This window comes from Acomys russatus, chromosome 31 (genome assembly GCF_903995435.1).
Source record: "Acomys russatus chromosome 31, mAcoRus1.1, whole genome shotgun sequence".
Lineage (NCBI taxonomy): Eukaryota > Metazoa > Chordata > Mammalia > Rodentia > Muridae > Acomys > Acomys russatus.
The window spans coordinates 36,582,780-36,610,221 of record NC_067167.1 but is presented as its reverse complement, the minus strand read 5'-3'; the positions used below and the strand labels follow the sequence as shown (position 1 = coordinate 36,610,221).

The following is a 27,442-nucleotide window of genomic DNA, read 5'->3' as shown; positions in this document are numbered from 1 at the left end:
GGAATCACACAACGGCTTGTGAGAAATGCAGAATGCCGGCCTCTACCTATCTCTGCTGGATCAGGACAAATGGTGTTGAAGGCTGAATGATGCTGGTGTTCGTTCGTGTAGGAGATGCTGTTCTGGGACGGTGAGCATGGCACTCCCCAGTAACTCTTTGATATCTTGATTGTTCAACACAGTCCTCTCAGAAACATAACCCCTTTATATATCCCAGCGTTCAGATTGTAGGTATCATTTAACTAGATTGTATTTATTGAATGTATAGATGATAATTTGAGGTACTTTCCTACATTTTTGGGAAAGGAATTAGGGTCTTGATGAGGTAACCGAATTTGCTCTGTCACAGAGCCAGACAGGAACAGAACAGGAATTCAAATCTGGGTTTCTCTGACTTTTAACGCCGTTTCCCCTGCGGCGCATGAGGGAAGTTGGCAAGATGGAAGGCACTATCAGGTCCCAGAAGTTCACACCACTGTGAAGTGTGTGTGTGTGGTTTTTACAGGTCCAAGTAGCAAGAGGTTGGGCCTTCTAGCATGGCAGCCTTACCCATGGCGGGGCGGGGCGAGGGGGGAGCAGGTCATCTCTATTGAGTGGCTCTAACCTTCCTTATCTCAGGGCCACAGAAAGCAAAGAACCTCTAAACACGCATCGGGCCCGTGAGAGTTGCATCTGACCACCACCACTGTGAAAAACAGGCCTTAGCAGCGACCGCCCTGAACAGCCTGTGTTTGGCGGCCACCAGACACGGTCTTTTTAAATTTTGCAAGTGTTTATAGACAGAAGAGTGAGGCAGCACAGAAGAAGTGGCACCTCCCTCACAGACATCGCCAACGCGTCATCCTGAGCACTGTGGCCTGGAGTTCACTTACGGGGATGTAACTGGCATTGATGTAGTCAGAGCACGGGTCATCGTCTACGTTGGATAGCTTCACTCTCGAGGCGTCATCTGGAAAGAGATTGATTGAAAGGTGGGCTGCTGTGCTGTGTCTTGGGGGTGAATCTGCCATCACACAATGTGATGTTAGATTGCTTTATTTCCAGCAGCCTCAAGAGGAGTGGTCCCATCTGTGTTCAAGAGGTAGGCCTCCGGCAGTGGTACATAAACAGTGGGCGCATGAAACCATGTGAATCCCCCTATCTGTGGTTTTGTTTTGGTGACATTACAGTTGCTTAATGCAGCAGCTGGCTCTCTTTCCCGTCTGGAATGAATACCATCCAGAAGCACCGCCTTCATCTGCTTTACCTGACTGGGTAGGCTGATTTCTTAAAGACGATTGGCTGGAAACTACAAAGTGAACCCAAGTGAGCCCGTTGGAGCCCTGCCCTTAACTCTGATAGATCCTTGAGACTCCAAGGAGAAAGGGTAAGAAGGAAAAGGGGGTGAGCCGGGCGTGGTGGCGCACGTCTTTAATCCCAGCACTCAGGAGGCAGAGGCAGGCGGATCGCTTTGAGTTTGAGGCCAGCCTGGTCTACAAAGGGAGTCCAGGATAGCTAAGGCTATACAGAGAAACCCTGTCTCGAAAAAACAAACAAACAAACAAAAGGACAAGAGGAGTGCCAACTGGGTAGTCATTGCGCTTATGAGGGAAGTGCAGGAAGATTTAAATTATTCCCTGTTAAGGCATTAGGGCCATAGAGTGTACATATCCAGGTATTCTACACACACATACATAGATACATACACACATACACACACACATACACGTACATGCACACACGTCTATGCGGTTTTTCTGTGACAGCCTCACAAGTCCCAATATAAAACTTACATGGCAAAATGTTATTGTATCTATTTTTCCCTCGATTCTCAGGCAAGAGGGCAATGTCACATGGTTGGTTTCGTCCCACATCTTTTAAGTCCTGTTAAGTTAAAAAAAAAAAAAAAAGTTGGCGAATGGAGAATAGAAACTCAGGGCAACTCCTACAACCCTTGAGATACGTAGTGACATAGAGCTATGTGCACGAGTCAGGGTTTGCAGAATGTCTGATCAGTTCCACAACCCCACGTGGGATGGGCCCCTAACACCATCCTACAGAGGAGCCTGAGGGATCATGAGAACCGCGCTCCAGGACACACGTGGCAAGGCTGAGACTCACGCTCAAAGCCCGGGTACTTATTACCAAACTACATTGGTTCCCAGGCAAGCAAATGTCCAGGCTGAGGAACTGACAGCGCCACACTGAAATGCGTTCACTCCGCCAACTGATCCAGAAAGTACTTTGTTTGCTGTGTGGTTCCAACTCAAACTAGCCTCTGAGAATAGATGGAATGCTGTTCAGTGAGCCGCGTCAGAGGCAACAGGTGCTCTGCTGGGACCTTAGGCATCCCTGACTGTGACCTCACAGCGCTGCTCAAGAGTGGGGTCTGCGGGTGGGGAGCGAAGCTTCACCGGTACCTCATATTCCTTGGACAGAAGGTAGTTGGAGTCAGCCTGCAGCTTCATGAAATGCCCTTCAAACTGGTTTATCTTTATGGGGCTGTAATTAAAAACAAAGCAAGAGAAAACAATAGTTACTGACGAAACGGGAAAAGTGCTATAACCAGTCTGAGCTGTGTTTCAAAAGCAGATTAATTAATACATTTTCACTTACCAAGAAGTTTTTCGGTTGCTGCGAGACAGACAAAAGAGAAAGAGGGACCGTGTTAGCGAATCTCACAGAATACCGTCTTTCAGGGAACCAAGCGAAGGAAGTGGTGACACTTACCCTTTCTGGCCCAGATTGAAGTGCACAGACAAAGGCTGATCCCGCCGCACGCTCAGGCGGGCGGACGGCCTTTCCCGGCCGTGGCTGAAACACAGGACAAGGACACAGATTCCTTTATTCTAATGACGTTACTTGGTTCCTAAGACTTCTCCCACGCATGAAGGCTGTACACACTTGTGCAAATGTGAAACCTTCATATTCCATGGAAGCCTGCGTTTAGCCAGCATCTCTTTGGGTTGGGGAAAGGAGATGGCAGCAACTGAAAAGTGCATGCTCGCTCTCTCCTTCGTTTAAGTTCTTTCAGAAATTAGCATGGCTGGCAAATGCCAAGACGGTGACGCCAGCCATACTTTTCAGGACATTCCGGAAAAGCATGTAGACATACGGTTTGGAACCGTCTCTGTCGTCACGAGTCTAAGTACCACCTCAGCTGTTGGGTCTGCACAAAAGGATTTTGTTTCATATTTTAATAGCTCTACTGGTGCCTCTCAGTCACCGGTGAGCTCTCCTCCCAGGTCTTCATTTGTATATAGCAAAGCTGGAAAGCTGTGAGTCATGGAGTCAGAGTTTGACTCTTGTTATTATTAATTAATTAATTAATTAATTTTTTAACCAAGGAAACTATGGTAATTTAACCTGGAGAAACAAAACTATTTTCCCTATTCAGGCCAAAGGGCATTTTTAGTAGCCTCTCTAGTTTTGTGAGCCTGATCACTAAAGACATCTTTGTACTTACTTGACTTTCTGTCTGCAGATGAAGAAGGCGACTAGGGCGACCAGCATGCCAATGAGAAACAGACCGGCACTCACACCTTCAATAACTCCAAACAAGGGCTCTGCAGTCACCAAGGTGGAAGAAAACAGAGGAAAGGAAAAGAAGTCTGTGGTAAGGAAGCAGTTTGACAGCTCGGAAAGCTGTCTCCCTTAGTAGCAGTGTTATTAGTACCATTCAAGACCGCCCTGCCCCCCCCTGGCTGTCCCCCCTACACACACACAGTGAGGTGTTTACTATCCCACCGCTGACAGCAGGCAGCTGAGATGAAGGCATGCCTGCTTTGTATCATAGGCAGGTTGGTTCCAGAGTAAAAAGTTTATCAACTTTGAGAGTTAATGACGTGACGTGTGACACTGTTACCAGCCTTCCCTCTGTGTGAAGAATCATACAGTCTCTGGGGTTTTAGAAAACCCAGTCCATTAGTAAGTTATTTTAATAAACTCTCACTTTTACTATCTTTACTTTTTCTTCCCTTCTCTTTCCTTTCTCCCCTTTCCCCCTCCCTCCACCCCTTCCTCCTCTCTTCCTTCCTTCCTTCCTTCCTTCCTTCCTTTCTAATTCCTGATATCTTGGATTGCAAATGTATACCATCACATCCAATATCTGGAAGTTTTATTGAGCTATAATTAACACACCATATAACCCACCTAGCCAAATGGTAGAATCTGTCGTCTTTAGTACACATAGTGTTTTTATACACATCGCCACAAATAACTTGATAACACTCTAGTGTCCGGCGGAGAAGACTCCTATCTCTTAGTCACTTTCCATTTCTCATTTTCCCCAGCATGGGCACAGCTAACTCCCCTTCCTCATCTACACATATGTCTACTCTGGACATTTAATATAAACGAAGCCATAAGCAGGCGGCTTTTGTGACTGGCTTTGCTAACTTAGCATAGTGTATTCAAGGCTTATCCGTGTATGCGTGGGCACCACATATGCCTGGCGCCTGAAGAGCCAGAAGAGGGTGTCAGAGCCCTGGCAACTGGAGTTATAGATTGTTGCAAGGCACTGCATAGGTGCTGGGACTCAATCCCCGGTCCTCTGGAAGAGCTGCCAGAGCTCGTAGCTGCCAGCTTTGTTTGTCCTTATTGTTGAATTACAATGTAAGGGTTCACTGACTATTAATGACTTCCAAATATTTCTCTCATATTCTGTGGGTCATCTTCTCAGTTGTTAGATGCTGTCTTTTCAAATATCAAAGGTTTTCATTTTGGTAAACAGCAGTTTATCGTTCTCTCTTTTTTTTTATGCTTTTGATATTTTACCTAAGACATCACTTCATAGCTCAGGGTCACTCGGACTCCCCCCTGTGCTTCCTCTTTGAAAAGGTCTTCCTATTTTGCCTCTCCTGTTTAGTTCTGTGGAGCAGCCCACTTTGTGAACCCCACTCTTAGACATTAGATCTGTTGATTCTATATTGACTTTCATTACTCATCAAACCAACACAATCGTTTTCCTTTTAATGTGCTTATGGTTCTACTTTGAATATTTGCTTAGCACTTTCTTTTATGGAACTACATAAATTTTTTTTGGTTGTTGTATAATAATAGTTCAAATAGGAAAGAATTGTGTTTACAAAGCCTCTACTTAACCAGTAAATTACAGACAAACACATCTAAATCCTCTTAGCTGGCTTCTGATCCCTATTTGGCCTGAGATGGAGGAGATTATCCCTGTATTTGGCAGAAACAGATAGGAAGGTCTGTGAGGCTGGGCCAGCCTTTATCATGCAGTGGGAGAGACCAGCACATGCTGAGCGTAGCTTTGGGTCCTCCCAGGTACCAGGCAAGAGCTCCACCACAGGGTTACTGGTGAGAAATGACACAGTGCCCTCCAAGTGAACATTTGTATTTGTTTTTAAAATACAGAAATTTAATTAATTCATTTGTTGTGTGCTTGTGTGTGCCGCGATGTGAGTGTGGAGGGCAGAGGGCAATTTGCAGGAGTTGATTCTTGTCTTTCCTGTGTGGATTCTGGTGGATCATGCTCAGGTAGCCAGGCTTGGAGGCAAGCTCTGTCTACCTACCGAGCTCAATATTCTTTAAATTATGTAAAAGAAAACATAACAAACAAAAGGAAGACAAAAAAAAAAAAAAGATAATCAACTTTAACCTTGCTATTTTGGGATATCATAATCAATACTTTAGTGGTTTCTTCACCCCTTCTTTTACATGTACACATGCCCCTAGGGTTTGGGGGGGATTGCTTCCCCGACTCCCACGCCTAAATGGTGGTATATCATTGGCACAGCAGGCCCGCACCTCTTGTTTGCTGTAGGACACCTCTGGGTTGACTTAGAATGGTATACGATTCGGATGCTGTTTTGGTAGTTGGTAGACTATACTGTTTAGAGAACAGCAGAATGAAAAGAAAGCTTGTTTATACAATTAGCACAAACACAGTTTGGCCCTTGGACATCTTTTGATACACAGTATTGAACTTGTGGAAACAGAAAAACAGCTCTGTCTGTGTATCTTCTGTCCCACCTGCAACGGAGACCTGTTGGTGCCAACTTGTACTTTAATCTGGGTAAGATCTTAGTATGAATGTTTTTCCATTCACTTAAAAATTCATTTTTTAGTGGAAGAACATCATGTACTTCCACCTTCCTTTAGGTTAATCTCCTTCTGGTCTGTTTTATAGAACTGGTGTAATCTCTCTGATCCACTTCAGTCCATGGTCATGTGGAGATTAAAAATCCAAGGGAAAACAAATATCCCCCCATCAGGCCGGTCGCCACTCCTCTCCCACTGGCGGCTCTTGTAGATCACGCTGTGCCTAGAGAAGACCTGGGTGGGTGAAGACCTGGGTGGGTGAAAGCCTTACCTGACTCAGTGGTGATGGGCAAAGAGAAAAACGTGTCTGAATAGAGAGGTTTTGTGAACTCTTTCAAGTCCTCATCAAATAGCTGTGTAAAAGCCCGGATGCTGATTCTGAAAGAAAAACAAGTTTATTTAGATGCAAATCGGTGACTCAGCATAGTCAAGCCGGCTAAAGGTCCTGTTCAAGGGGGAACCACTGGGTAGCTGGTTGTTCCTACGCAGGGTGAGATGAGTTATAGAAGCAGACAGACACGGGTTCATGCAGGTGTGCACCGACTTGCTCATCACATACTGACTGAGCTCCTGCAGTGTGTAGGTCCTTCTTCTAGGAGCCAAGGATGGTAAAAGGGAAAAAACTGAAGACACAACCTCTACCGTTACAGAAACCCATGGAGACCATGTGTCCAGTGATGATGAGAACCACCGAGCAATGGGCATGGGATTTAAAAAGAAGACGACTGACAACATCAAGTGTCACTACGGTGATTATCACTGAGACGGGCAGAGTTCTAATTATGTGAGGCTATTTACTTCCGTGTGCTTTGAGAAGTTATACCTTCTTTTACTCTTCAGGGTTTGTCTTGCTTGGTCCCTTTGCTCATAAGCATCCTATGAGCCATGTTGTGCCAAGTACCTGGTGCGCTGCTCTATAACCAATGACATGTCTGTCTCCCCAGTTACACTGAACCCTTCAAGTCTAGTGAAGAGGGTAAGTAATTCTGTACAGGGGTAAAAGCCATGAGGAAAGCTTAGGATTCAAAGGATGTAGGGCTAGGGGCTGTCAGTGATCCCAAGGGCAAATATAACCCCTGAGCTAGGGTTGGCAGGTATGGTGTGGGGCTGGCTGAAGACTGAGCTGGCTTTATAAGCAGGAGTGGATCTTTGAGATGCTTCCCAAAGACCACAAAAACACAATTCAAAGATTCAGACATGTAGGAGAGCCATGCCACAGCGAACTTAATGGAGTCAGGGGTTACAGTGGCACTCAAAATATGTAAGAGTCAGCAAGACCCCAACATTCACCAGCCAGAATGCACATTGGCTCTCGGGGAACCTGCCTGCCAACCCTTTTGCCTGGATTTTCAGATTTGCCACAACGCCCAAGAGAGGATGTCCATTCTCTGAGGAAATAATAATTTTGGATGTCTAGCTGGGTGTGGTGGGTCAGGCCTTTAATTCCAGCACTCAGGGAGACAGAGATGGGAGGATCTTTGTGAGGCCAGCTTGGTCTATAAAGCGAGTCCAGGACAGGCAAGGTTACACAGAGAAACCCTGTCTCAAAAAACCAAAAACCAAAACCAACCAACCAAACCAAACCAACCAAACAACAATAACAACAAAAAAATTACCACCACCACCACCAACCAACAAAATTTTGGATGTCTGTAGCCTTATCTTCCAAGATGGTTTCCTCTCTCTGGAGGATGCTTACTGGGGCCTCTATTTGCTTTTGCAAACACACTGAGGAAGAACGCCGCACACTCCTAGCCATGGAAGCCTCTGCTGGCTGCAGCTGTGCCTTCTGGGGGCCAACAACTAACAGCTGCTGCGCTCATCTCCTTCAGAGGGAGGAACAGGTGCTCCCATATTCAGTCAGGGCTCCTCAAGAGTTCTGCCTGGACCCTAGCGCACTTGCACCCCTCAGAGGGCGAGCGTCATTTCAGTCTCGCTGTCAGTGTGTGATGGAACTCCATAATGTTTGGGTCCCCCTAAACTCAGCCTACTTGAAGAGTTTCACAACAGTGAGCATCGTAAATGACTTGACATTATGCTAATGCAGTTGCAGGAGGGGGGAAAATCCAATTTATTAAAAGCTCCTCAGTGCTTCAAACAATGAATTGGAGCTTTTTGTACGACGGTGAAACCCCTCCTTGCTCATTACCTGTGAATGGAAGCAGAAGCCCAACTTTTATAAATTGCTCTCTGTAATACAGAGTGCTCTGGAAGCGTAGGCTATTAATCTCCAGGAGCTCATAAGCAGCAGGTGCTCAGGTGGCTGACTACCTCATAATGTTGTATGTTTCTCTAGCAAACGATGGCAATGCATCTAACCTGTAGGCGGTGTGCGGCTTCAGTGGTCCATCACAGAATTTTTGCTGGCTGGGATCACATTTTCCACCAAGGCTGTCCATCTCTGCTCCAAGCTTAATGTTAAAACTCTTAGAACCACTGTCAGGGCTTTCAGCACATTTGCTGGCGAAATAATTTGTCTGGTAGACGCGAACGGAGGCGTTGTGCCTGTATTCCAGGTAGGAAGGGAGGGGATGCTGCTGTTCTGGTTTTAGCTCATCCATGCCTGCAGGAGAGAATTCACAGTTAAAGATGTGTGGGCCTGTGTGTATACATGTGTGTATGTGCACATGTGTGTGTTGTGTGCTATGTCCCTAAGGCTCCATCCATGTTCACCCACTGTCTTTGGTTATTCCATAATACATATTCTGCAATCTCAAAAGCTGCTATGAAACTACTTTTCTAAAAATAAGTATAAATAATTTTATAATCACACACATGCACAATCAGTTTTCTAGAAGATCAGATTGTTCAGTTGTATCACGTGATTAACGTGCCACGGCGCCAAACGACTGGTAATTTCTCATTAAGAGAGTGAAGCTACTTAATAATTTTTCTACCCTGTCAAACTCACTGTAGCTGTGGACACTCCAATGACCTGGGAGACAGAGAGGGGATGAGAAAAATCATGTCCCAAGGCAGAGCAGTTGTTCCCCAAGGACAACGCTGCACTCAGAGTCGTCTTGCTGCGGTAGCCTGAGCACAGTGTGATCCTGGCTCGTTTGTCTGCTCACTCTGAGGACCTCCCAGAATGTCCTTTTGTCTGCCCAGCCTGCTGTGTGTGGGGACTGTGACCTAGTTTTGATGTTGTGTAAGGAGGGGAAATAAAAGCATAACCAATAAGAAATGTCCTTCAAGAAGTGGGTTTGTCATAGCACCTTGGACTTTGTTTAATAAGATCTGCTCACGGTGAGTATCTTTTAGAAATATTTTTTTCTGATTTATTGGTATTTTATTTATGCTATATTTGGGGAAGCAGATTTGTGGGGAGGGAAGGAATTGGCCAGAAGTGATTAGTTCCAAGAACTAAGGTCCTCCAGATGTTCTACGCTGAGGCCACTTTAGAAAGGCTTGAGAGACAGAGACTTTGGGGCTCTCCTTTACTTCTCTGTTCCTAAGCATCCTGCTGAAACCCCAAAGCACCTTTCAAAAGGTCCTCTGGGTCCCTCCTTCTATAAGTCCCTTCTGCTCTGCCCTTTAGCCAGTTTTTAAGATCCAGCTGATAGCTGGCCTCCTGCATTTGACTGGTTTTGCCATCGATTTGCCTTTCCTGAAGTGGAGATATCATTTTGTTGGCAATATATGAAAATGAATATTGCCTTTAGGGTGAGTGTATATGGATGGATTGTTATTGTTGGGTACCAAGGGACCGTCATTCAATTCCGAGGATACCAGTAACTTAGCCTACCTGGTTGTGGAGAACAGAGCAGGCTGCTTTGCCGTGTGTGAGATTTTGGTCACTGCCCTAGATGCATGTGGAAACACATTATCTTCATTTCTGCCTAATTAAAGTCTATCCACAGCCCACAAATTTATCTCCAATTACAGGGTGTGAGGAGATCAGGGATGCACCACTGACCCTTGAAATTATTTAATTAATTATGCATAACCAATTTAGTACAACTAAATAGAATATAAACCATATAGACTGTTAAATACCCAGTGACACTAAAATACCATTTAGTCTATAAATTGTTCCAGTGATTGTTATGTTTAAAAATTCCCCTTTACCCGTAAATGGCTCAAAATTGGTCAGAGATGCTTAGGGCACTCATGTACAGTACCTTCCATGATTCTGAAAAATGCAAGGAAGGTGAAACAGACTAATGCCAGTGTGCACATCTCTCTTGGAGAATGAACACTTAAGACCTTAACAGTATTGAGTACTTGAGTGCATGAACCCCCAATACAACCCTCCTGTAGCTTCTTTGACAGAATGTGTCAATAATAAACTCTAAAGTGCACAATTCAGTCAATGTGTAATGGTGTGACAGTCATTGCATAGCACTGGTCCAGTCTGTGGAAGCTGGGTTGGCCCTGTGTATTCTACAAAACCACATGATGAAATACACTGTTCAAAACAAACAACAATAAGAGCAGGCAAACAGAACTCAGAGAGACCAGCCCCAGAAAGGAGTGATACTTCAAATGAACGCCATTTCTCTCTTGCAGGCTTTTGGGAGGTTTTGTGAACTGGTGCCTAGTTTGGGAGTATGTGGCTGTCAGAGGCATTTGGGACAAAGAGAGATAAAAGGTGCTGAGATATTTTGCTACTTAATGGCAGAACTAAAAAATAAATTTAAAAAAGGAGTAAACAAAATTGATGGGTGACCAGGATGATAGTCATGTATTTCCAATAATGCTTGGAACATAGTAAAGGCTCTAAAAACGGTCTTTGGTTTTTTTTTGTTTTTTGTTTTTTTTAAATAAGTCTTGCTACATAGCATAGAATGGGCTTGAACTCCCAGTAGTTCTCCTGTCTCTCCTTAAGTGCTGAGTTTGTAAGTGTGGACAACTCTGTTCAGCTCAGTGGCTATTGTTTTTGTTATTTTTATTATTCTCCTTTCATTTAATCATTATGCTGAAAGATAACAGGGCTTGTTGCCAAGAGCCCCCCGGGATAGCTTCACCCATAACTGCCTCCCTGCATCCAACAGACACAGAACTGAGTATTAAAATTTTAATTTTCTACTCTTCAGACTCTGTCGTAGAAGGAGGCCTCACATGACCTTCAAGAAGGCAGCTCTGTGTCTTCCGGTTCATTAATTCTCCATTACTTACCGTCAGCCTCTCTCACCACCACGGTGAAGTACTTTACAGCTCCGTTGCTGTCGCTGAACCAGCTGCAGTTGACAGTGAAGTTGATGGAAGATTTGCTGATCAGCACGTCCTTTTCATTCACACGGATATTCGGAGGTGGTGCAGGGGGGCCTGGAAAAAGAGCCAAGAAGGGTCACAGGGATACTTTCTCTTCCTGAACAGGTCAGCCTCTGTGCACTAGGGGGTGTGATTACAGCCTCCATGAAGAATGTCTCCTCCTCTCCTTAAGGAAGTAGGCAGATGAAACGATTTGCCCGTGGCACCTCAGGCATAATGTAAGAGGTGTCTTCTCTGCAGGATCTACTCAAGTTGTAGCATCAAGTGGCCTTAAGAGCTCCACTAGGTCTAGACTAACTACATCTGGCAAGACGGTGTCATTACATCGCCACTCTTAACAGGCACTTTAACACTGACGTGTTAGCTACTAGAGAAATTTACCCAGAGAAATGTCACCATTTTCCTGGAGCTATTTGATCCTCTTCTCCAAGTAATAATGAGACAGGGGTCTGTGCATGTGGACTATGTGCAAGCAAATGGCAGTGATGGAGATGGTCGAGAGAGACACAAAGGCCATGTAGACCTTTGGGAACACTTACGGTCTATCATAGTGATTGTGCTGCCTTCAACCACCTCGCTGGTCACACCGGCTGACTGCACCTTGATGGACACCAGGTACCGCTTATGAGGGACTAACATCATGATGTTGAGTAGAGACTTTTCTTTCTCCAGCTTTCTGGAAAACTGGATTTCCTGGGTATCCATTTTCCGGCATTCAATGCTATAGCCATCAAAGTCAGAATCAGGTGGTATCCACGAACAGGCAATGGCCGTGGAGTTCTGAGGGCGGCAGTGCAGGTTTTGTATTTTGTCTGGCTCTGTCGAAGTGAGGGGAAGAGACACAATTTAGCACCATTGGGGATAACTATTTGACAGTCTCCATAATTTACTGAATTTCTTTTTTGGGGGGAAGATATTTTTAAGGATATTTAAGGAAAATTCCTGGCTACTAGACTTCACCTTGAAAAACATGTTTAAGGGCTGTGGTGGGCACACACACCTTTAATCCCAGCACTCTGGAGGCAGAGGCAGGCAAACCTCTGTGAGTTCAAGGCCAGCCTGGTCTACAGAGTGAGTTCCAGGACATCCAGGGATACAGAGAAACTCTGTCTTGGAAGACAAAAAAGAGGAAAAGAAAAAGAGAGAAACAAACCAGGCCAATGAGGTGGCTCAGCAGGTAAAGGTACTTGCAACCAAGCCTGATGGCCAGAGGCTTTTCCCTGGAATCTGCAGTTATAAGGAGACACAAGTGACTTCCTTAAGTTGTTCTCTAACCTCTATAAATGTGTGCACCGTGGCATACATACATGTGCATAGTCATGAGAGCACACACAAAAGTAAATAGACAAACAAGTATGAAGGAAATAGTTTAACACACCGCTGAGGGATGTAGCTAGGTGACTGAGCACTTGCCTAGCACATGCAAGGCCACAGGTTCTCTCTTCAATATTGCAAACCCAAACAGCACAATAATAAAAACCACACTAAAAGCAAAAGCACTGTCTCTTTAGAAAATCACTAACACGCTTGGAAAACCACAGGTGAACACACTGGAACTGGCTAGACAGAGGTGAGGCGAGGCCCCCCACCCCACCCCGAGCCTGAATGCAAAGTCTTCACCAACACTTTTGGACAATAAAGGACTTTCCACCTCTAAACCCACCTGTATGTGAGGAAATTAGGAATCTCTACTTCATATAGTTATTATAATCATTTAACAGAGGAAACATGTATTGCCACCCAGAACACTGGCTGGCAGAGTCATCACTCAATAAATGTGAACTCGCTGAAGACAAGGCTGAAAAATAACTTGAGTGACACGTGACCTCCGCGTGCTAACTTCTATCTCCTTCCTCCCATCTCTCCTACAGAAACCTGGAAGGAATCTAGCAATCTATTTTCTCCTGTCTACTGGGAGTAAGTTTCTGCAATGTAAAGTATGCCTGTGATGCCTCTGCGGGTATGGGGCAGCCTGCTTCTGGGTGAAGTCCTGCATTGAAAGGCAGCAAATACGCCACTTGGGCCAGATTCTCTTTGTGCTAATCCTCTGCCCAGTTAAACTTCCTCTGGCTCCTCCTCAGCTGCCACATTTCTCCCTCCTCTTCCTGGGCCTCTCGGTGTCTTACTTTCTCTACCTACTCTCCGTTTCTTTTTTCTGCCTCTACCTGGTGAGTTCTGCTTCTCGCTCCGTTTTAATTTAGATGTCGCTTCTTTCAGGAGGCCTCCTTGTTTGGGGTCAAGTGCCTCTGACATGAATCCGGTGACATTTATTTCCCTTTCACACCCCCAATACAATTTCCTGTTAGCGATAGTACTGTCCACTCAAGCTGCATGGGGACAGAGATCACTTCTTTGTTGAGGTTTGTTGTCATTGCTGAGTGAAGAGATCAAAGGAGACCTCTACCCAAATCCAAATCCAGCCATCTCAAACTAAATAGTGCATTCACTCCAAGCCCTGACGAGATGGTCCTCTCACCCCATTTGAAACCCAAGATAAGCGAAACAAGCCGTACTTGTCCTCACAGACCCAGAGATTGGTTTGCTGTAGGTTTTCCAGGAATCGCCACTGACAGTCCTGACACTGAATTGATAGGACCTTCCTGGGCGGAGCCCATACACGATGCGTCCTTCCGATTTTCTGCTGCTGTAGGGGTTGAAGACAGTAAGTGCGTCTCCGGGGAGCCACTGCAGCTCAAAGTCATTGTAGTCTGTCCAGTCTGGGGGTCCCTTCCAGGTGATGGCCAAGGAAGTGTTTGCAACATCGGCAAATGACAAAAGACTGGGGGGACTTGGGGCTATACATAAGATAAAACAGAAAAAAAATCACACAATCAGATCTGTGGCATTACAGAGTCAGAGCTTTGAGTTGGACATCAGGTCTCCTTCAATGTACAGAGGGCTAACATGCTAACGATAGATGTAGACACTTTCTTTTATAGTAACTGTTGTGTAGAAGGCACTATCTAGTATTTTATATGTCTTTTCTTAAATATTCATGACCACAGTTTCCTGACTAGAGAGCTACAGAGCATGAGAGTGCCCTGAGCAGGTTACGTGTGCAGGAAACTATCCCACCGTATTTGGAAGCCGTAGGCCTGGTGTTCAGAGGAGTTCTGCCCAGCTTTAGATAATGTTGAAGACGGACTCTGAGGCGCCACAAGAGATCATCTGTGTGCACGCAAGGCGTAACAGCATTTAGGAGAGGCTGCTCCACAGCAACACAATGACAATGACAATGTGTATAACTGTCCTCATTGTACGGACATGGAAACAGAGGCTGAGGTGCTCAGTAAACTGCCTTGCTTCGTGCAGGGGAGTGACAGTGCAAAACTGAGAACCTAGTGCATATCTTGGTTTTATCTTATCATTGTGTGCATTATGTGTGGGCATATGCCTCTGTGTGTGTGTGTGTGTGTGTGTGAGAGAGAGAGAGAGAGAGAGAGAGAGAGAGAGAGAGAGAGAGAGATGAGAGCATGTAAACATCCCATGGTGCATTGTGAAGGTCAGAGGACAACCTTGGATACTTGCATTCTACCTTGATTAAGGCCTGGTGTCTTTGGCGTCTGGCCCTGTGTATGCCAGGCTGGCTGTCTACAAGCTTCCCATGTCCCCCACCTCCCATCATGCTTTAGGAGGGCGCTAGGATTACAGACATACACTTCTGTTTCCAGGCGCCACTTTACTTGGGTCCTGGGGATTTGAACTTGGCTCCTCATGCTTGAGCAGCAGACTCTTCCCGCCCCCCCCCCCCAACCCACTTTATCATTAAAGTCATAATGGACTTCTTACCTGTTCTGCCCTCCCCTATGACCTTATTGCTGAGGTCCCCACTGTGGGTCACCACACACAGTGTGTATTTCCTTCCGGGGATGAGGCCTTGGAAACGCCACTCTGTCAGGCCCTTGTCTTTCCAGCTTTCCTTCTTTGTGCCGTTGGGGTTGTAGAGAATCAGCTCGTAGAAGTCAAAGTCCCCAGAGGCTGGGCTCCAGCTGAACCAAAGGCTGTCTGTCGCGTTCCGATTGGATCCTTTGAGGTGATTCACGGCAGCTGGGACTGAAAGGAGAAAACCTTGCGCTGAGAACATGACAGGTGCAAAACCATGGCGATCCACAGGGAGGACCTGGGCTGTGCAGACACATGGTTCAGTTGCACGCACTATGGGTTCCTGCTGCTCACGTGGGGCTCACTTGGGGCTCACGTGGGACTCATGTGAGGCTCACATGGGGTAGTAATGGGTGCAGATCAAAATGAGTCAAAACACGTGGCAATTCACAATGAGATACTTAGCAGTTATTAGTACCAGGCGGCAACGTGCCAATTGGCTTCTAGAAGACCCAGACAACGGTTTCAGCTCCTCCTGACCCACCTGCCTGACAGCCAGCATCCCGTAGTCACCCTGAGTCTCTTTACTGCCCTGTCTACCTTTGGCTTCTCAGTTATGTCATTTTCTTTCTTGCTGAAGTCTGTTTGGACATAACCTCAATTTAGGAAAATAGTGCTCAGAGTCATTTCTGCTGTGATAGATACCAGTCACAATCCTACCTGCTCCATAGGTGTTTCTTTAAGCTGGTGTTTTGTTGTTGTTTTGTTTTGTTGGGTTTTTGTTTGTTTGTTTTTGTTTTTGTTTTTTTGGATAATGAAGATTTGTTCCCTCCTCTAATGTGGAACCCCACTATACAGTGTCGGCATTGAGGGCACACACTATACACATGTCCCGCTATCTGCTTATCTATGTTTTGTTGCTCTGACCAAGCACAGTGATAACAATGGTGACATCTAGGCTATTTGAGGTCTGAGCTTGTCATGGCTCCTTTTTAGTCCCTTTGGGAGACAGATAGGAATTTTCCATTGCTTGCCCTTAGGGCACTTTCTTCACACTTCTCCTTTGACCATCAGATCTCAGTAGAAATGCCCTCAGGGTTAACATAACGCCCTGTTCTGCCAAGCCATGGTCGGGACAGGCTCATTTTGTGAAACTTAAGGTGTTTCAAAGTCACCTCCCTTTAAAGTGTCCTGTCCCAGCCCTCTTCTCTCTGTAAGGCCAGGAGCTGTCTTTCCTGGTCATTGGCACTTTCCAGGAGCCCCGCACCTGGCGCCTCACTGAGAAGCAGCAGTACAGTGAGGAAGAATTGAGCATGATTCAACCTATTCGTAGCCCAGAGAGAGCTTTGTCTCCCATATTCCTGGGACTCTTGTTCATTTTAGCTGGAGTTCTGCTTCTAACACACACACACACACACACACACACACACACACACACACACACACCCTTGGGTGGACCTGCTCTGCTCTCCATCTATTCCTTGTGGGAAATTGCGGGGCATAGTTTGACTAGAGCCACGAGGGTTTACAATCCTCTTTTGAGGAGGTTGCTGGCAAGTAGAGGAACTGGGTTAATTTTTCATAAACCCCACCGGATAACTAAACAATGGCAAAGAAACAGATGGCAATAGAATAAGTAGATACAACTCATATCTAGTTTGAGTTAGGGTCAAAATTCTCAAGGACACACATTCATACCAAGTTACACTCTGGGCAGTACAGGGAAGGACCAACAAAGCAAAGCTGAGCTGGTCGATGTCGATACTGTGACGTCTCCCCTGCAACCCAGTCCTGTTTGGGCCTGCTCTTACCTGTCCTGCCGAATATGAAGGACTCATTGGACAGCTCCCCACTGTGAGTAACAATCACCATCTTGTACATTCGTCCTTGCAGCAAGTTCCGGAAAGAGAAGCTCTGGACGAGCGGGTCAACTTGAGCTCTTTCCCGAAGCGTTCTGTCTGGGTTGTACAGAAAGATGTTGTACCAGCTGAGCTCCCCCTCCGAGGCAGTCCAGCCGAAGGACAGGTGTCTGGTGGAGTTCTCTGTGATCCTCAGATTGGTGACGGCTGCTGGGACTGAAAGAGTCAAGGAACAGCAGAATGGGTCAGCGGATTTTGATTTCCTGGCACAGTCCAGGATCGACACCTTGGTAGACGCATCCCTCCAAAACACAAACATCCCTGCCTTTCAATAGATTCAAACAGCAGCTTCTTAGTGAGACCTTGGCGGAGTCAGTCCTTTTCAGATGGCATTTCTGTCTCTCACTTGGATAGGTCTGTGCTCCAGAGAAACATTTATGCGCTTTTAGGAAGACTTAAGGCACTGGTTCTCAACCTCCGGGGCACAACCCCCACAAGGGCCGCACATCAGATTCTTGAATATGAGATATTTACATTATTAGTCGCAACAGAAGCAAAATTACGGTTGTAAAGTAGCAATGAACATAATTGCATGGTCAGGGTCACCGCAACGTGAGGAGGAACTGTACTAAAGGGTGGCACGCAGCATCAGCAAGGTGGAGAACCGCTGCCTTAGGGCATCGTGGCCAGAGTCCATATGTCCGAATCTCTGTCTCGGTGCACCATGTGACTGAGAATGGGGGGCCATGCTTACAGAGTCCACGGCCACAGGAAGATCTACATCTCAAAGAGGTGGAGCTTTGGCAAGCTTGAGGCCTGTGAGCGTGAAGACATGTACGGTGGCTGAGAAGGTGCCTATCCCTTGAGGCTGTGGGGTCAAGTCCATACGTTGTATTCAGGATGGGCATTCTACCCATCACCTGCGAGGGCTTTTGCTGTGAGATCCTTTTGTTATTGAATATCCATCGGTAAATCTTATTCCCCACCCCAAACAAACAACAAAGACATGGCTCCCCCTCAAAACTAAAGAATTACAAAATTTGTGAATTACTGATGCTGAAGCATTTAGTTTAAAAAGGGGCCACAGAGAACAGGAAACAATGATGGGAAATTATCCTCACAGATACTTTTTAGATGCAGAATAAACGTTGATTTGATCTGTGCATCTAAGTATTTTTCTGATGCCCATTAGATGAAAGATCCAAAGACTATCTCTGAGTGCTAACTGAGGGCTCGTAGATGATCACTGGGCTTCAGAGGGGAGGCCCTAGGAACAAGAGGGGGTGGACAGAAAGGGAAAGGTGGACAGTAGTAAAAAAAAATGGATTTAGGGATAGGAGAAAAAAGAACAACAGGAAAGACCCAGATCATTCTAAAAGTGGCATAGGTTAGGGATTTTCACTGGGGTTTTGACCAGAAGTGTTTCTAAAAGTCTTATATACCTAAGCATTTTTCTTTTTTTCTTTTTCTTTTTATATTTTATTAATTTATTCATATTACATCTCAATGGTTATCTCATCCTTTGTATCCTCCCATTCCTCCCTCCCTCCCATTTTCCCCTTACTCCCCTCCCCTATGACTGCAAGTGAGGGGGACCTCCTCCCCTGTATATGCTCATAGGGTATCAAGTCTCTTCTTGTTAACCTGCTATCCTTCCTCTGAGTGCCACCAGGTCTCTCCATCCAGGGGACGTAGTCAAATATGGGGCACCAGAGTTCCTGTGAAAGTCATACCCCACTCTCCACTCAACTGTGGAGAATGTCCTGTCCATTGGGTAGATCTGGGTAGGAGTTTGAAGTTTACTGCACATATTGTCCTTGGCTGGTGCCATAGTTTGAGCAGGATGCCTGGGCCCAGATCTGCCCATCATAATGTTCTTCTTGTAGGTTTTTAGAACCCTCTGGATCCTTCTATTTTGCCATTCTCCCATGCTTCTCTCACTTAGACCTAAGCATATTTTTCCACCATAAGTTTATTGGTCATATGAATTCTATAAGAACTGTTTGCTGGGAGTGGTGGTACACGCTTGAAATCTCAGCTTTCAGGAGGCTGTGGTAAGAGGAGTGCCTGAGGTTTGAGGCCATTGTGGTCTGCAGAGTGGGCTCTTGGCTAGCCAGAGCTATGTCGGAAAAGCCTTGGCCCCAAACAAAAACAAGCACACAGTAACCCACACACAAAAGCCAAACCAACCTCTCCCCACTAAGAACTATCGCGTCACATCCTTTATCTATTATAAATTAAATAATGGGGATCGAAATGACCCTTTCACAGCGGTCACCTAAGTCCATTGGGAAACACAGATAGTTACGATTCATGACAGTCCCAAAATTACAGTTATAACGTATCAATGACAATAATTGTATGGTTGGAGGTCACAGCATGAGGAACTGTGTTAAAGGGTCGCAGCGTTAGGAAGGGTGAGAATTGCTGTTCTCGCTCTCAGTGGAAAGTTCTCAGTGTTTCTCTAATTCAGTATGATGTTGGCCACATTTTCCTCATACACAACTTTTATTATGCTTCTTCTAGATCAAATTTGTTCTTTTAATTTTTATTTTAAAATCATGTAGAGCAGCTGAATGGTGCTGGATGCTTTCTCTGTGTTAGGGAGATATTAGACACATATTTGCACATGTTGAACTATCCTAGCATCCACGAGGTAAGTCCTCTCAATTACAAAGAGTGGTCTCGTTTGCACGCTGCTGGGTTAGAATTGCTAGTGTTCTGCTGAGAATTTTTTCGTCTGTTTTGCATCTATGCTAAGTAGAGATATTAATCCATATTCTTCTCCTTTTTCTTGTGTCCTTATCCGGCTTTGGTATCAGGATAGTGTTGCTCTTGTAAAACAGTTTTGGAAGAATGCTCCTTGCTTGGTTTTTCGAGACAAGGTTTCTGTGTGTAGTTAGTCCTGGCTGTCCTAGACTCGCTTTGTAGACCAGGCTGGCCTTGAACTCACAGTGATCCACCTGCCTCTGCCTCCCAAGTGCTTGGATTAAAGGCGTGTGCCACCACGCCCGGCTTGGGGCAGATTTTTGGGAAGAGCTGATTTTAGCTCTCCTTAGCTGGTGGTAGGGAGTCACACAACGGAGAACTACAGAGGCAGGAACTTCAGTGCTGGCTCCCTGACAGGTTGAGGCAGGCCCTCGGGTAGCTGGCTGAGGAACAGGACAGCGGTAGGGAACCGTGGTAACCGCTGTGTTGATGCCGACTCAAGGTCCTCAAAAACTGGAGGTAGCAGACGATCAGAGAAACAGATGCAGAAGTTGAGATGACGTCACTACTGGGCCATACCATGAGCCAAGGGATGTGAAAGGCAGGGAAGGGAAGGGATGGATTTCCCCCTGAAGAACTTCGAAAGTATGTTGCCACCACCTGACATCTTATTTTAGTCCTTGTTTCAAACTTTGAAGACCGTATGCTAATACATTTGCACCATTTCAAACGGTTAAGTGTGCAGCAAAGTCGGACTTGACCATAGTCAACTAATAATAGGCTTGGTTTTAATGACAGGTCAGAATTGGAGTATAGCAGGGTCAAACCTGTGTGGACTGGCTGACTCGCTGGGAATGCGAAGTCGGGATGAATGTGACTAGTGTGTCAAGAGCTATGCATCTTCTCCCAGCAGGCCTTGCTTTCTCACCATACAGTGTCTACAGCATGGTAGACAAGGAGATAGCTGGTACAAGACAGGAAGTTGTGTTACTCACCGGTTCGGCCTTCAGCCTGGGCTGCTTTGCTAGAGAGGCCTCCGCTGACAGTTAAGATCTGCATCTTGTATTTCTTGCCCGGCGTTAGGTCTTCAAATTTGTGCTGCTTTGAGGTAGCCGGCTCTGAGGTGTTGCTCAAAAGCATCCCGTTCTCATTCAGAAGTAGGATACGGTATCTTTCTGCCACGCCAACGGCTTTCTGCCAACTTACTGTTAGGGAGTTACTGCTGTACGCATTGTCTGCAACAACTCCCTGGACAGACGCTGGAACTTCAAAGAAACAAGAGAAGAAAAAAACCCAAAACCTCAGGCTTGGTCTCTTAGAGCAAAGAACTCAACTGAAGAAAAATTCTCTAAAATCATTCTGCACAACTGCACTTTCATTCCTTAAAAATTTTGAATTTTTTTTGCAAAAACCCCAAAATTTGAAAAGCACATAGTTATGAAGACTTCCGTCTATATATAAGATTTAAAACATCCTTTAGTAAATATACATTTCTCCGATCACATTTAGTTATTTAAAAACTCTATTAGGACAAAAACATACAAAGTAAAGACAAGAAATGCTCTTGAAACTGCCACGAAATGTCCACACTTAGGTAGTTTTAAATTAGATTTTCATCAGTTAGCTAAGTGCCTTCACTCACTGTCCCTCTGGGCCTTCGCCAGCCACTGTCCTCACCTGTCTGCCCGAGCGCATCCACTTGGTTGCTCAGGGACCCACTGATGGAAGCAATGGAGATTCTGTATTTGGCTCCGGCCTCCAGCCTGAGGAACGAGTGCTCCAGGATGTGCTTAGGGATGGTCTGCGACTCCACCTTCTCGTTCTGCCTGAATGCTGACACTACATAGGAGTCGATGTCCCCACTGCCGGGGGTCCAGGTGACCATCAACCTATCTGTGGCTCCATTGGCAGAGATGTGAATATTCTTGACAGGACTGGGAACTGAGAGAGAAGATAAACTCAAGCTATGCACCGAGGGAATATTCAATTAAAATTTCCAAGCTCAACTGGGGGTGTGGCTCAGCGCTGTAACACTTGCCAGCTGTGCAAGGCCAGGGTTCCTTACCAGGCTCCTCCCAGGCTGTGCTTTTTAACATTTTATCATTTACTGAAAGAGTATGTGAAAAAAAAAATCAAATTTGCCTTTTATCCTCTGACTCTTATGCCCAAGCAGAAGTTAAAGAGAGAAATTTCAGAGGGAGCTCAAGGCCAACACAGAAAATGGTAGCCATATATTGGGGGTTGGCTAGACTGTCTCTATCTAAGACTCGGTTTTCTTATTTACTAGCTATGTGATAAGAGGAAAATGATTTAATGTATCTACGTTTCTTCATAAGAAAAATTCCAATGGTAATAACAGTAACAAGTCATAGAGTTGTGACAACTGGATAGAATATGCTCTGCTATGGGTTTCCCCCTGCCCCCCAACAAGCTGTCTGCTTATACTATTAAATAAGTGTGATAGCTCCTAAAAGAATTCCAAAGAACTGACCCCCATCACAAGAGTTACTTATTAGATATGTAATACAATCTGTGAGCCCCAGAAGGCCTAGCTAGGAATGTCCACTCAGTGTTATCTCTGAAAGGTTCCTTGGCACCTCTATATCATAATGTACATTTATTAATCCTCCCTCAACAATACTATTATCACCATCAGGACAACTTTCTGCTTCCTGCAAGTCTCTCACTCCTCCACGTCTTAATCTAAATACTTTCTAACATTCTAAACGCATCACTGTGTCCACTCAGGCTTAAATTACCGGTGAGGCCCTCAATGAAGGCTGACTGCTGGACGTCACCACTGATGGTCAGGACGAGGATTTTGTAATGGCGCCCTGGTGTGAGAGCGGTGAACTGATACTCAGTCGCAGTGTTCACAAGGTGTATAGGAGGAAAGACTTTCATGTCATTGAAGAGCAGCTGGACCTCATACTGGTCAACATCCCCATTGGCTCTTGACCAAGTCACATGGAGATCCTCGATACTCCGGTTGAGAAGTGTGAGTCCCTTCACCGGCTCTGGGACTGGGGAGGGAAATGAGAAGATATTTCGGGAACAGGGCTGATCAAGTTTACCTACCCAATCTATGAATCACACCCAAGGGACTGCCAAGCTTCTCTCTCCCTCTGAAAAACCTTGAGTTACTTCATGCATAATTAAACAAGAAAAATTGAAAGCAACTACCTGAGTTGTGATTTTTTTCCCCCTGACATAAATCTTATATGCTACACGTTGGTAGGATGTAATTATAAAATGAGTTATGATCTCAATCAGAAGACAAAACAAGCTGTCTAGAATCTTAATGCCTTGGTGCAAGAAGACAAGGAATAAAAATGAAACACTTGTTTTTCCTTCCCCTGTCACCATACTTGCTTTTATCTACCAATAAATGTTCTGCAGTTTTAAGTTGTTACTTGGCTGAAGGACGTAAGCCCCGCACGAGAGTCACTGAGACTATAGTCGACTCATCAGGAAGTAAAGACAACCCAGGCTTTGCATTTACGCAGTGACCGTCAAGTCCAACCACCTGTCCTTCTGAGAACCCCTCCACTTACTCGTTCTCCCGTTCCCTTGTTCGCTGGCCTCATATTGTCCACTTTTTGTACTGACAGCGACACTGTACAGGCGTCCAGGGACGAGCTGAACAAATACACACTCATTTTCTGACTTGGGAACGATTTTGGCTTGAGTGAAGCTGTTTTTGTTTTTGATGGTGACTTCATAGTGATCAAAGTCTCCAGTGGCGTGGACCCAGGACACCTTTAAGTAGTCGCTCCTGGCCGAGTTGCTAACGCTGATTCCCCGGACCTTGTCAGGCACTGGAAAAGAGAACAATTAAAGTTTTTGTGGTCCTGGGAGAGCAGCTTAATCACAGATGACAACCTGTGACAATAACACAACGAGATTGGTGAGTTTTTTGGTTTGTTTTTGTTTGCTTGTTTCGTCATGTGCATTGAAAAGATTAAGCCTCAGACCCAGGTACCACCAAGGGGAAAGGTATTTATGATGATCTTTTGGAAAAAAAGAATAACCAACCTGATGAACGCCTTCTAGTCAAATGTCTCACAAGGTGGGATGTTAGCCACACGACTGGTACCTAATATGAAGGACCACAGTGCAATGATAGTCTGTGTTCCTTTGGCAAAGTAGAAAACAGGCAGAGCCAGCTATGCGAGAGGGCATCCTTCGTGCCCTTACACAGAGGTCAGAGAACGAACGGTCGTGCATACATGGTGAAGCACTGCACAGTTCTCACTATTAAGTTCTCATTGGCTTGAAACACAAACATTTGGGTCTCTCGCTTTTACTATCCAAATATGAACTGTGAGTGACTCTAAGCAACACAATGATAACTTTGAAAGTTCAAGTTTCTGAAAGATTACATACGTGTTATGTACATAAAATGCCTTCTTTTGCTGAAACAACTGAAAATGTAAAACCTTATTACACTCAGATTGTACATAAGTAAAGCTATGCAAGGAAGAGAAGAACTTGATGAGTCAAGATGTTGACTATCGTGGGATGGATTAGTCAGGCACACACCATGTGATGGGGTACAGATTACTGTCAAAGTCCTAGCTAGGTCTTATTTTAGGCAGCAGTTTCTCATGCCATTTTAAATTTGTAAAAATTACTAGCTAGAGGCCTAGAGAAAAACCAAAGTGTCGATTGATATGCACTCTTTTGAGGCAAGAATTATGACTAATGCTATTTTGTAAACCCGAGGCTCCTTCCAGTAGATATGTAAAGAAACGGTTCCATGGCCCGATGTTTTCCTTCTGTGTGACTAGGAACACTGCAAAATGAAGCAGCTCTGATATTAAGGAGAATCTATTTCAATTGAGGGCTGACTTTTGAATCAGTAATAAGTTATAAGCTCTCTTGTGTATGTACTGTATACACCTGCCACATGCTGTGTGTGTCTGTGAGCAAAAGTAGAGGCCAGAGAGTCACATCTTCCTTGGTTATTCTCCACCTTATATTTTGAGAGAGGGTCACTCACAGACTCCAGACTTTGTCAAGCTGGCTGGGCTGATTGGCCAGCCAATGAGTTCCTATCTGCTTGTCCCTGCCTTCCAGGCATAAAGTGCCACTGTTACAGATGACGTAGATGATGTGCTACTGTTAGAGATGATGTGCCACTGTTACAGATAATATGCCACCCTTACAGATGTGCTACTGTTACAGATGTGTGGCACCATGCCAGGCTCTTATATGGGTGCTGAGGATGCAGATTTAGGTCCTCCTGCCTGTGTGGCAATCATTTTACTGGCTGAGCCATCTCCCCAGCTACAATGTCTGCTTCTATCTGACTAGGACCCGACACGGATACTCAGGAAGAAGCATTGAAAAGAAGCCTGTACTTGATCCCAAGCACTAAGCAGCTGCTCCGATTAGCTGTCTTTTTTAGCTCTTTTGAACACCTCTAGGCCTGTAGGAGTTTGGTTTACGTCACAGGATGTCTGCTCTGGCATATGCCAAGCCCATGTCCTTTTCTTCTACTTTCTCCCAAATCATAAAACAGCCAGAAATTCCATCATTTTGGCACCTAAACTGTATTTTTTTCCCATGGTGCTTTTATACAGGTTGACTTAATATCTTTTGTTGGATTATATTTACTGACCAGTTTTGTATTAGAACATAGTGCATCATGGGTCTGGAACAAAGACAGAGCTTTACCTGAAACCAATTACAGTCTGTTAGCATTTAGCCACCGCAGAGATGAGAAATTCTGAACCGGCACTGTATGCACAGACTAAGAATGGTCAGTGGTCTAGGCAGTTTACTGAAGGCAAAGCAATTACTACAGGAACAAGAAGTAGCTGGGCGTGATGCTAAGTCAATAAAGGGCTCCCCAGGTGGAACAGGAAGTCATTAGTGAGAACTGCTTTAGAGCACGGTGAGAGCTCGGTGAAAGGACGTGACACGGGATTAGAAACATTGGTCTGCTCGACCAAAGGGAGAAGAGGAGCATTAGGGAAGGTAAAGAGCATTAAGGCAGTCACCCCAAATCACCCCAAATCAGTCTGACAACAACTCAGACACGAGTCTCCAGCTAGAGTCCCTGGCCTCTGCCAGTCATGCACTAAATCCAAGTTCACGCTGGGGAAAGAGTTAAGATGCTGCTTTGAGCAGAAAATAGCTTTTCTCACATGTAGGGAGAAGAAAATCTTATCAAAAGTCCTTGCAATACTGGAGTCACGTGGACAGGGGATGCTAATGAGGGAGAGCATAGGAAGCCAGCCATAGGTGAGCGGCGAGAAGACACAGCCCTAATTTCTAGTCAGTCTTAGGCTCAGAGTTGATCAGTATGATGCTCTGACTCATAATTACGCTGGACATGAAAATCAGCTTTTCAGATCGCAGTCATGATTGTAATTATCAGTATCATTAAACTTTAGGTAATTTGATGGAAGCGATGATCTCTGTCCCCAATTAGTGTGTCTGAGTCTGGCGTGATGTAACGGCTGAACTCTGCCACAGCTTGGAAAAGCCACACTTTGTTTCTGGGATTTTCATTACCTCCAAATGAGAGGACAGAGGAACCATTTCAGTGCTAGCATTCCATAACAAGCAGGTAGCTCTTGACTGGGGAGAGGGGGAAGGAAGTCCATGAGACCCAATAGAAAGCTATGTGTTTCCTTCTCCAAGACCCTGGCGCTGCAGTGATGGCTAAGTGGTTAAGAGTGCTTCCTGCGCTGACAGAGGACATAAGCTTGATTCTCAGCACCCACAGCAGCTGCCTCACAACCGCCTGCAAGTCCAGCTCCAGGGAATTTGGCACCTTCTTTTAGACTTCCCAAGCACCGTACTCCCATGCACATATTCGCACAAATACATACATATTTAAAAATACTAGAGATAAGCATAAAAAGAAATGGCCAACCCTTGATTATTGCTCACAACTTCTATGTTGCAAGGTGACTATGTTTCTGGAGTCTAGGGTGGCCAGGTGGAAAACCTTGATGACTCGTCCACCCAGCAATGAACCAAGCTCTACTCAGGACCAGCATCTAAGCTCACTAACAGGGTGACATCGTTGTCTCAGATGATCATGGAGAAAGAACATTTTCCAGTGCAGGAGTCAACTGAAAACCCAGTGTGAAAGACTTAACAAAGTATTGACATCAACTTGAGCAGATGTCAACTCCAGAAAGCACGACTACATGGGGAAATGGTAGTTGTCTATTTTAAGTTTCTTCTAGAACATCAAAGACTTGGTGTTCATCTGCTAAGAGTTTTGCTCCCTAGCCTAGGAACTACAAAGGGTCACATTTTTACCTTGTTGTTCAAAGAACGCATGGTAGTTTTGACCATCACATATTTTGGGAAAGGTTATAGAATGGAGAATTTTTTTTTTAGACTCTGGAATGAACCAGCACTAAGTTTAAGTCTAAGATCTAAAACTTCCTGGCTGCTCATCAACAGTAACAAACAGTTGGGCAAATGACTTAACATTCTTAACATTTGGTTTCCTAATCTGTTGGAGGAGGGTCCCGGTCTCCTGCACTGTGTTTTCAGATGCTGATTCCAGTGCCCTGAGATCTGGTTACTGCCCTGCTGTGGGCATTGCTGTGACTGCTGAAATAGCTCCTGTATCCACAGACAACATAAGGAATATTCCCCAATTATCCCTGATTGGTTAATTAAAAATGCTGAAGCCTGTGACTGGGCAGAAGAGAGGGAGGTGGGATTTAAGTTCCTGGAAGACAAATGGAGCAGGGAGAGAGAGAGAGGGAGCAGTGGATGGAGAGAAAAAAGAAGGAGCTTCTGACTGCATGAGAGGGACTAAG

At 45.2% G+C, this 27,442-nt stretch overlaps 1 protein-coding gene across 2 annotated transcripts in view; it reads right to left on the bottom strand.

Moving 5' to 3' along the window:
* Window positions 1-27,442, bottom strand: part of Ptprb (protein tyrosine phosphatase receptor type B) — a 101,389-nt gene that overhangs the window by 18,321 nt on the left and 55,626 nt on the right. For both annotated transcript variants that reach the window (XM_051139895.1, XM_051139896.1), the window contains 17 exons: window positions 23,204-23,467; window positions 22,409-22,672; window positions 21,327-21,590; window positions 20,645-20,914; window positions 16,893-17,156; window positions 15,049-15,312; window positions 13,773-14,054; window positions 11,799-12,077; window positions 11,164-11,313; window positions 8,365-8,608; window positions 6,317-6,423; window positions 3,446-3,545; window positions 2,710-2,793; window positions 2,596-2,613; window positions 2,400-2,481; window positions 1,773-1,863; window positions 873-949 (listed from right to left, as the gene is read on the bottom strand). In XM_051139895.1, coding sequence (XP_050995852.1) covers window positions 873-949; window positions 1,773-1,863; window positions 2,400-2,481; window positions 2,596-2,613; window positions 2,710-2,793; window positions 3,446-3,545; window positions 6,317-6,423; window positions 8,365-8,608; window positions 11,164-11,313; window positions 11,799-12,077; window positions 13,773-14,054; window positions 15,049-15,312; window positions 16,893-17,156; window positions 20,645-20,914; window positions 21,327-21,590; window positions 22,409-22,672; window positions 23,204-23,467 — 3,104 coding nt within the window. The remainder of the gene's footprint in view (window positions 1-872; window positions 950-1,772; window positions 1,864-2,399; window positions 2,482-2,595; window positions 2,614-2,709; window positions 2,794-3,445; window positions 3,546-6,316; window positions 6,424-8,364; window positions 8,609-11,163; window positions 11,314-11,798; window positions 12,078-13,772; window positions 14,055-15,048; window positions 15,313-16,892; window positions 17,157-20,644; window positions 20,915-21,326; window positions 21,591-22,408; window positions 22,673-23,203; window positions 23,468-27,442) is intronic.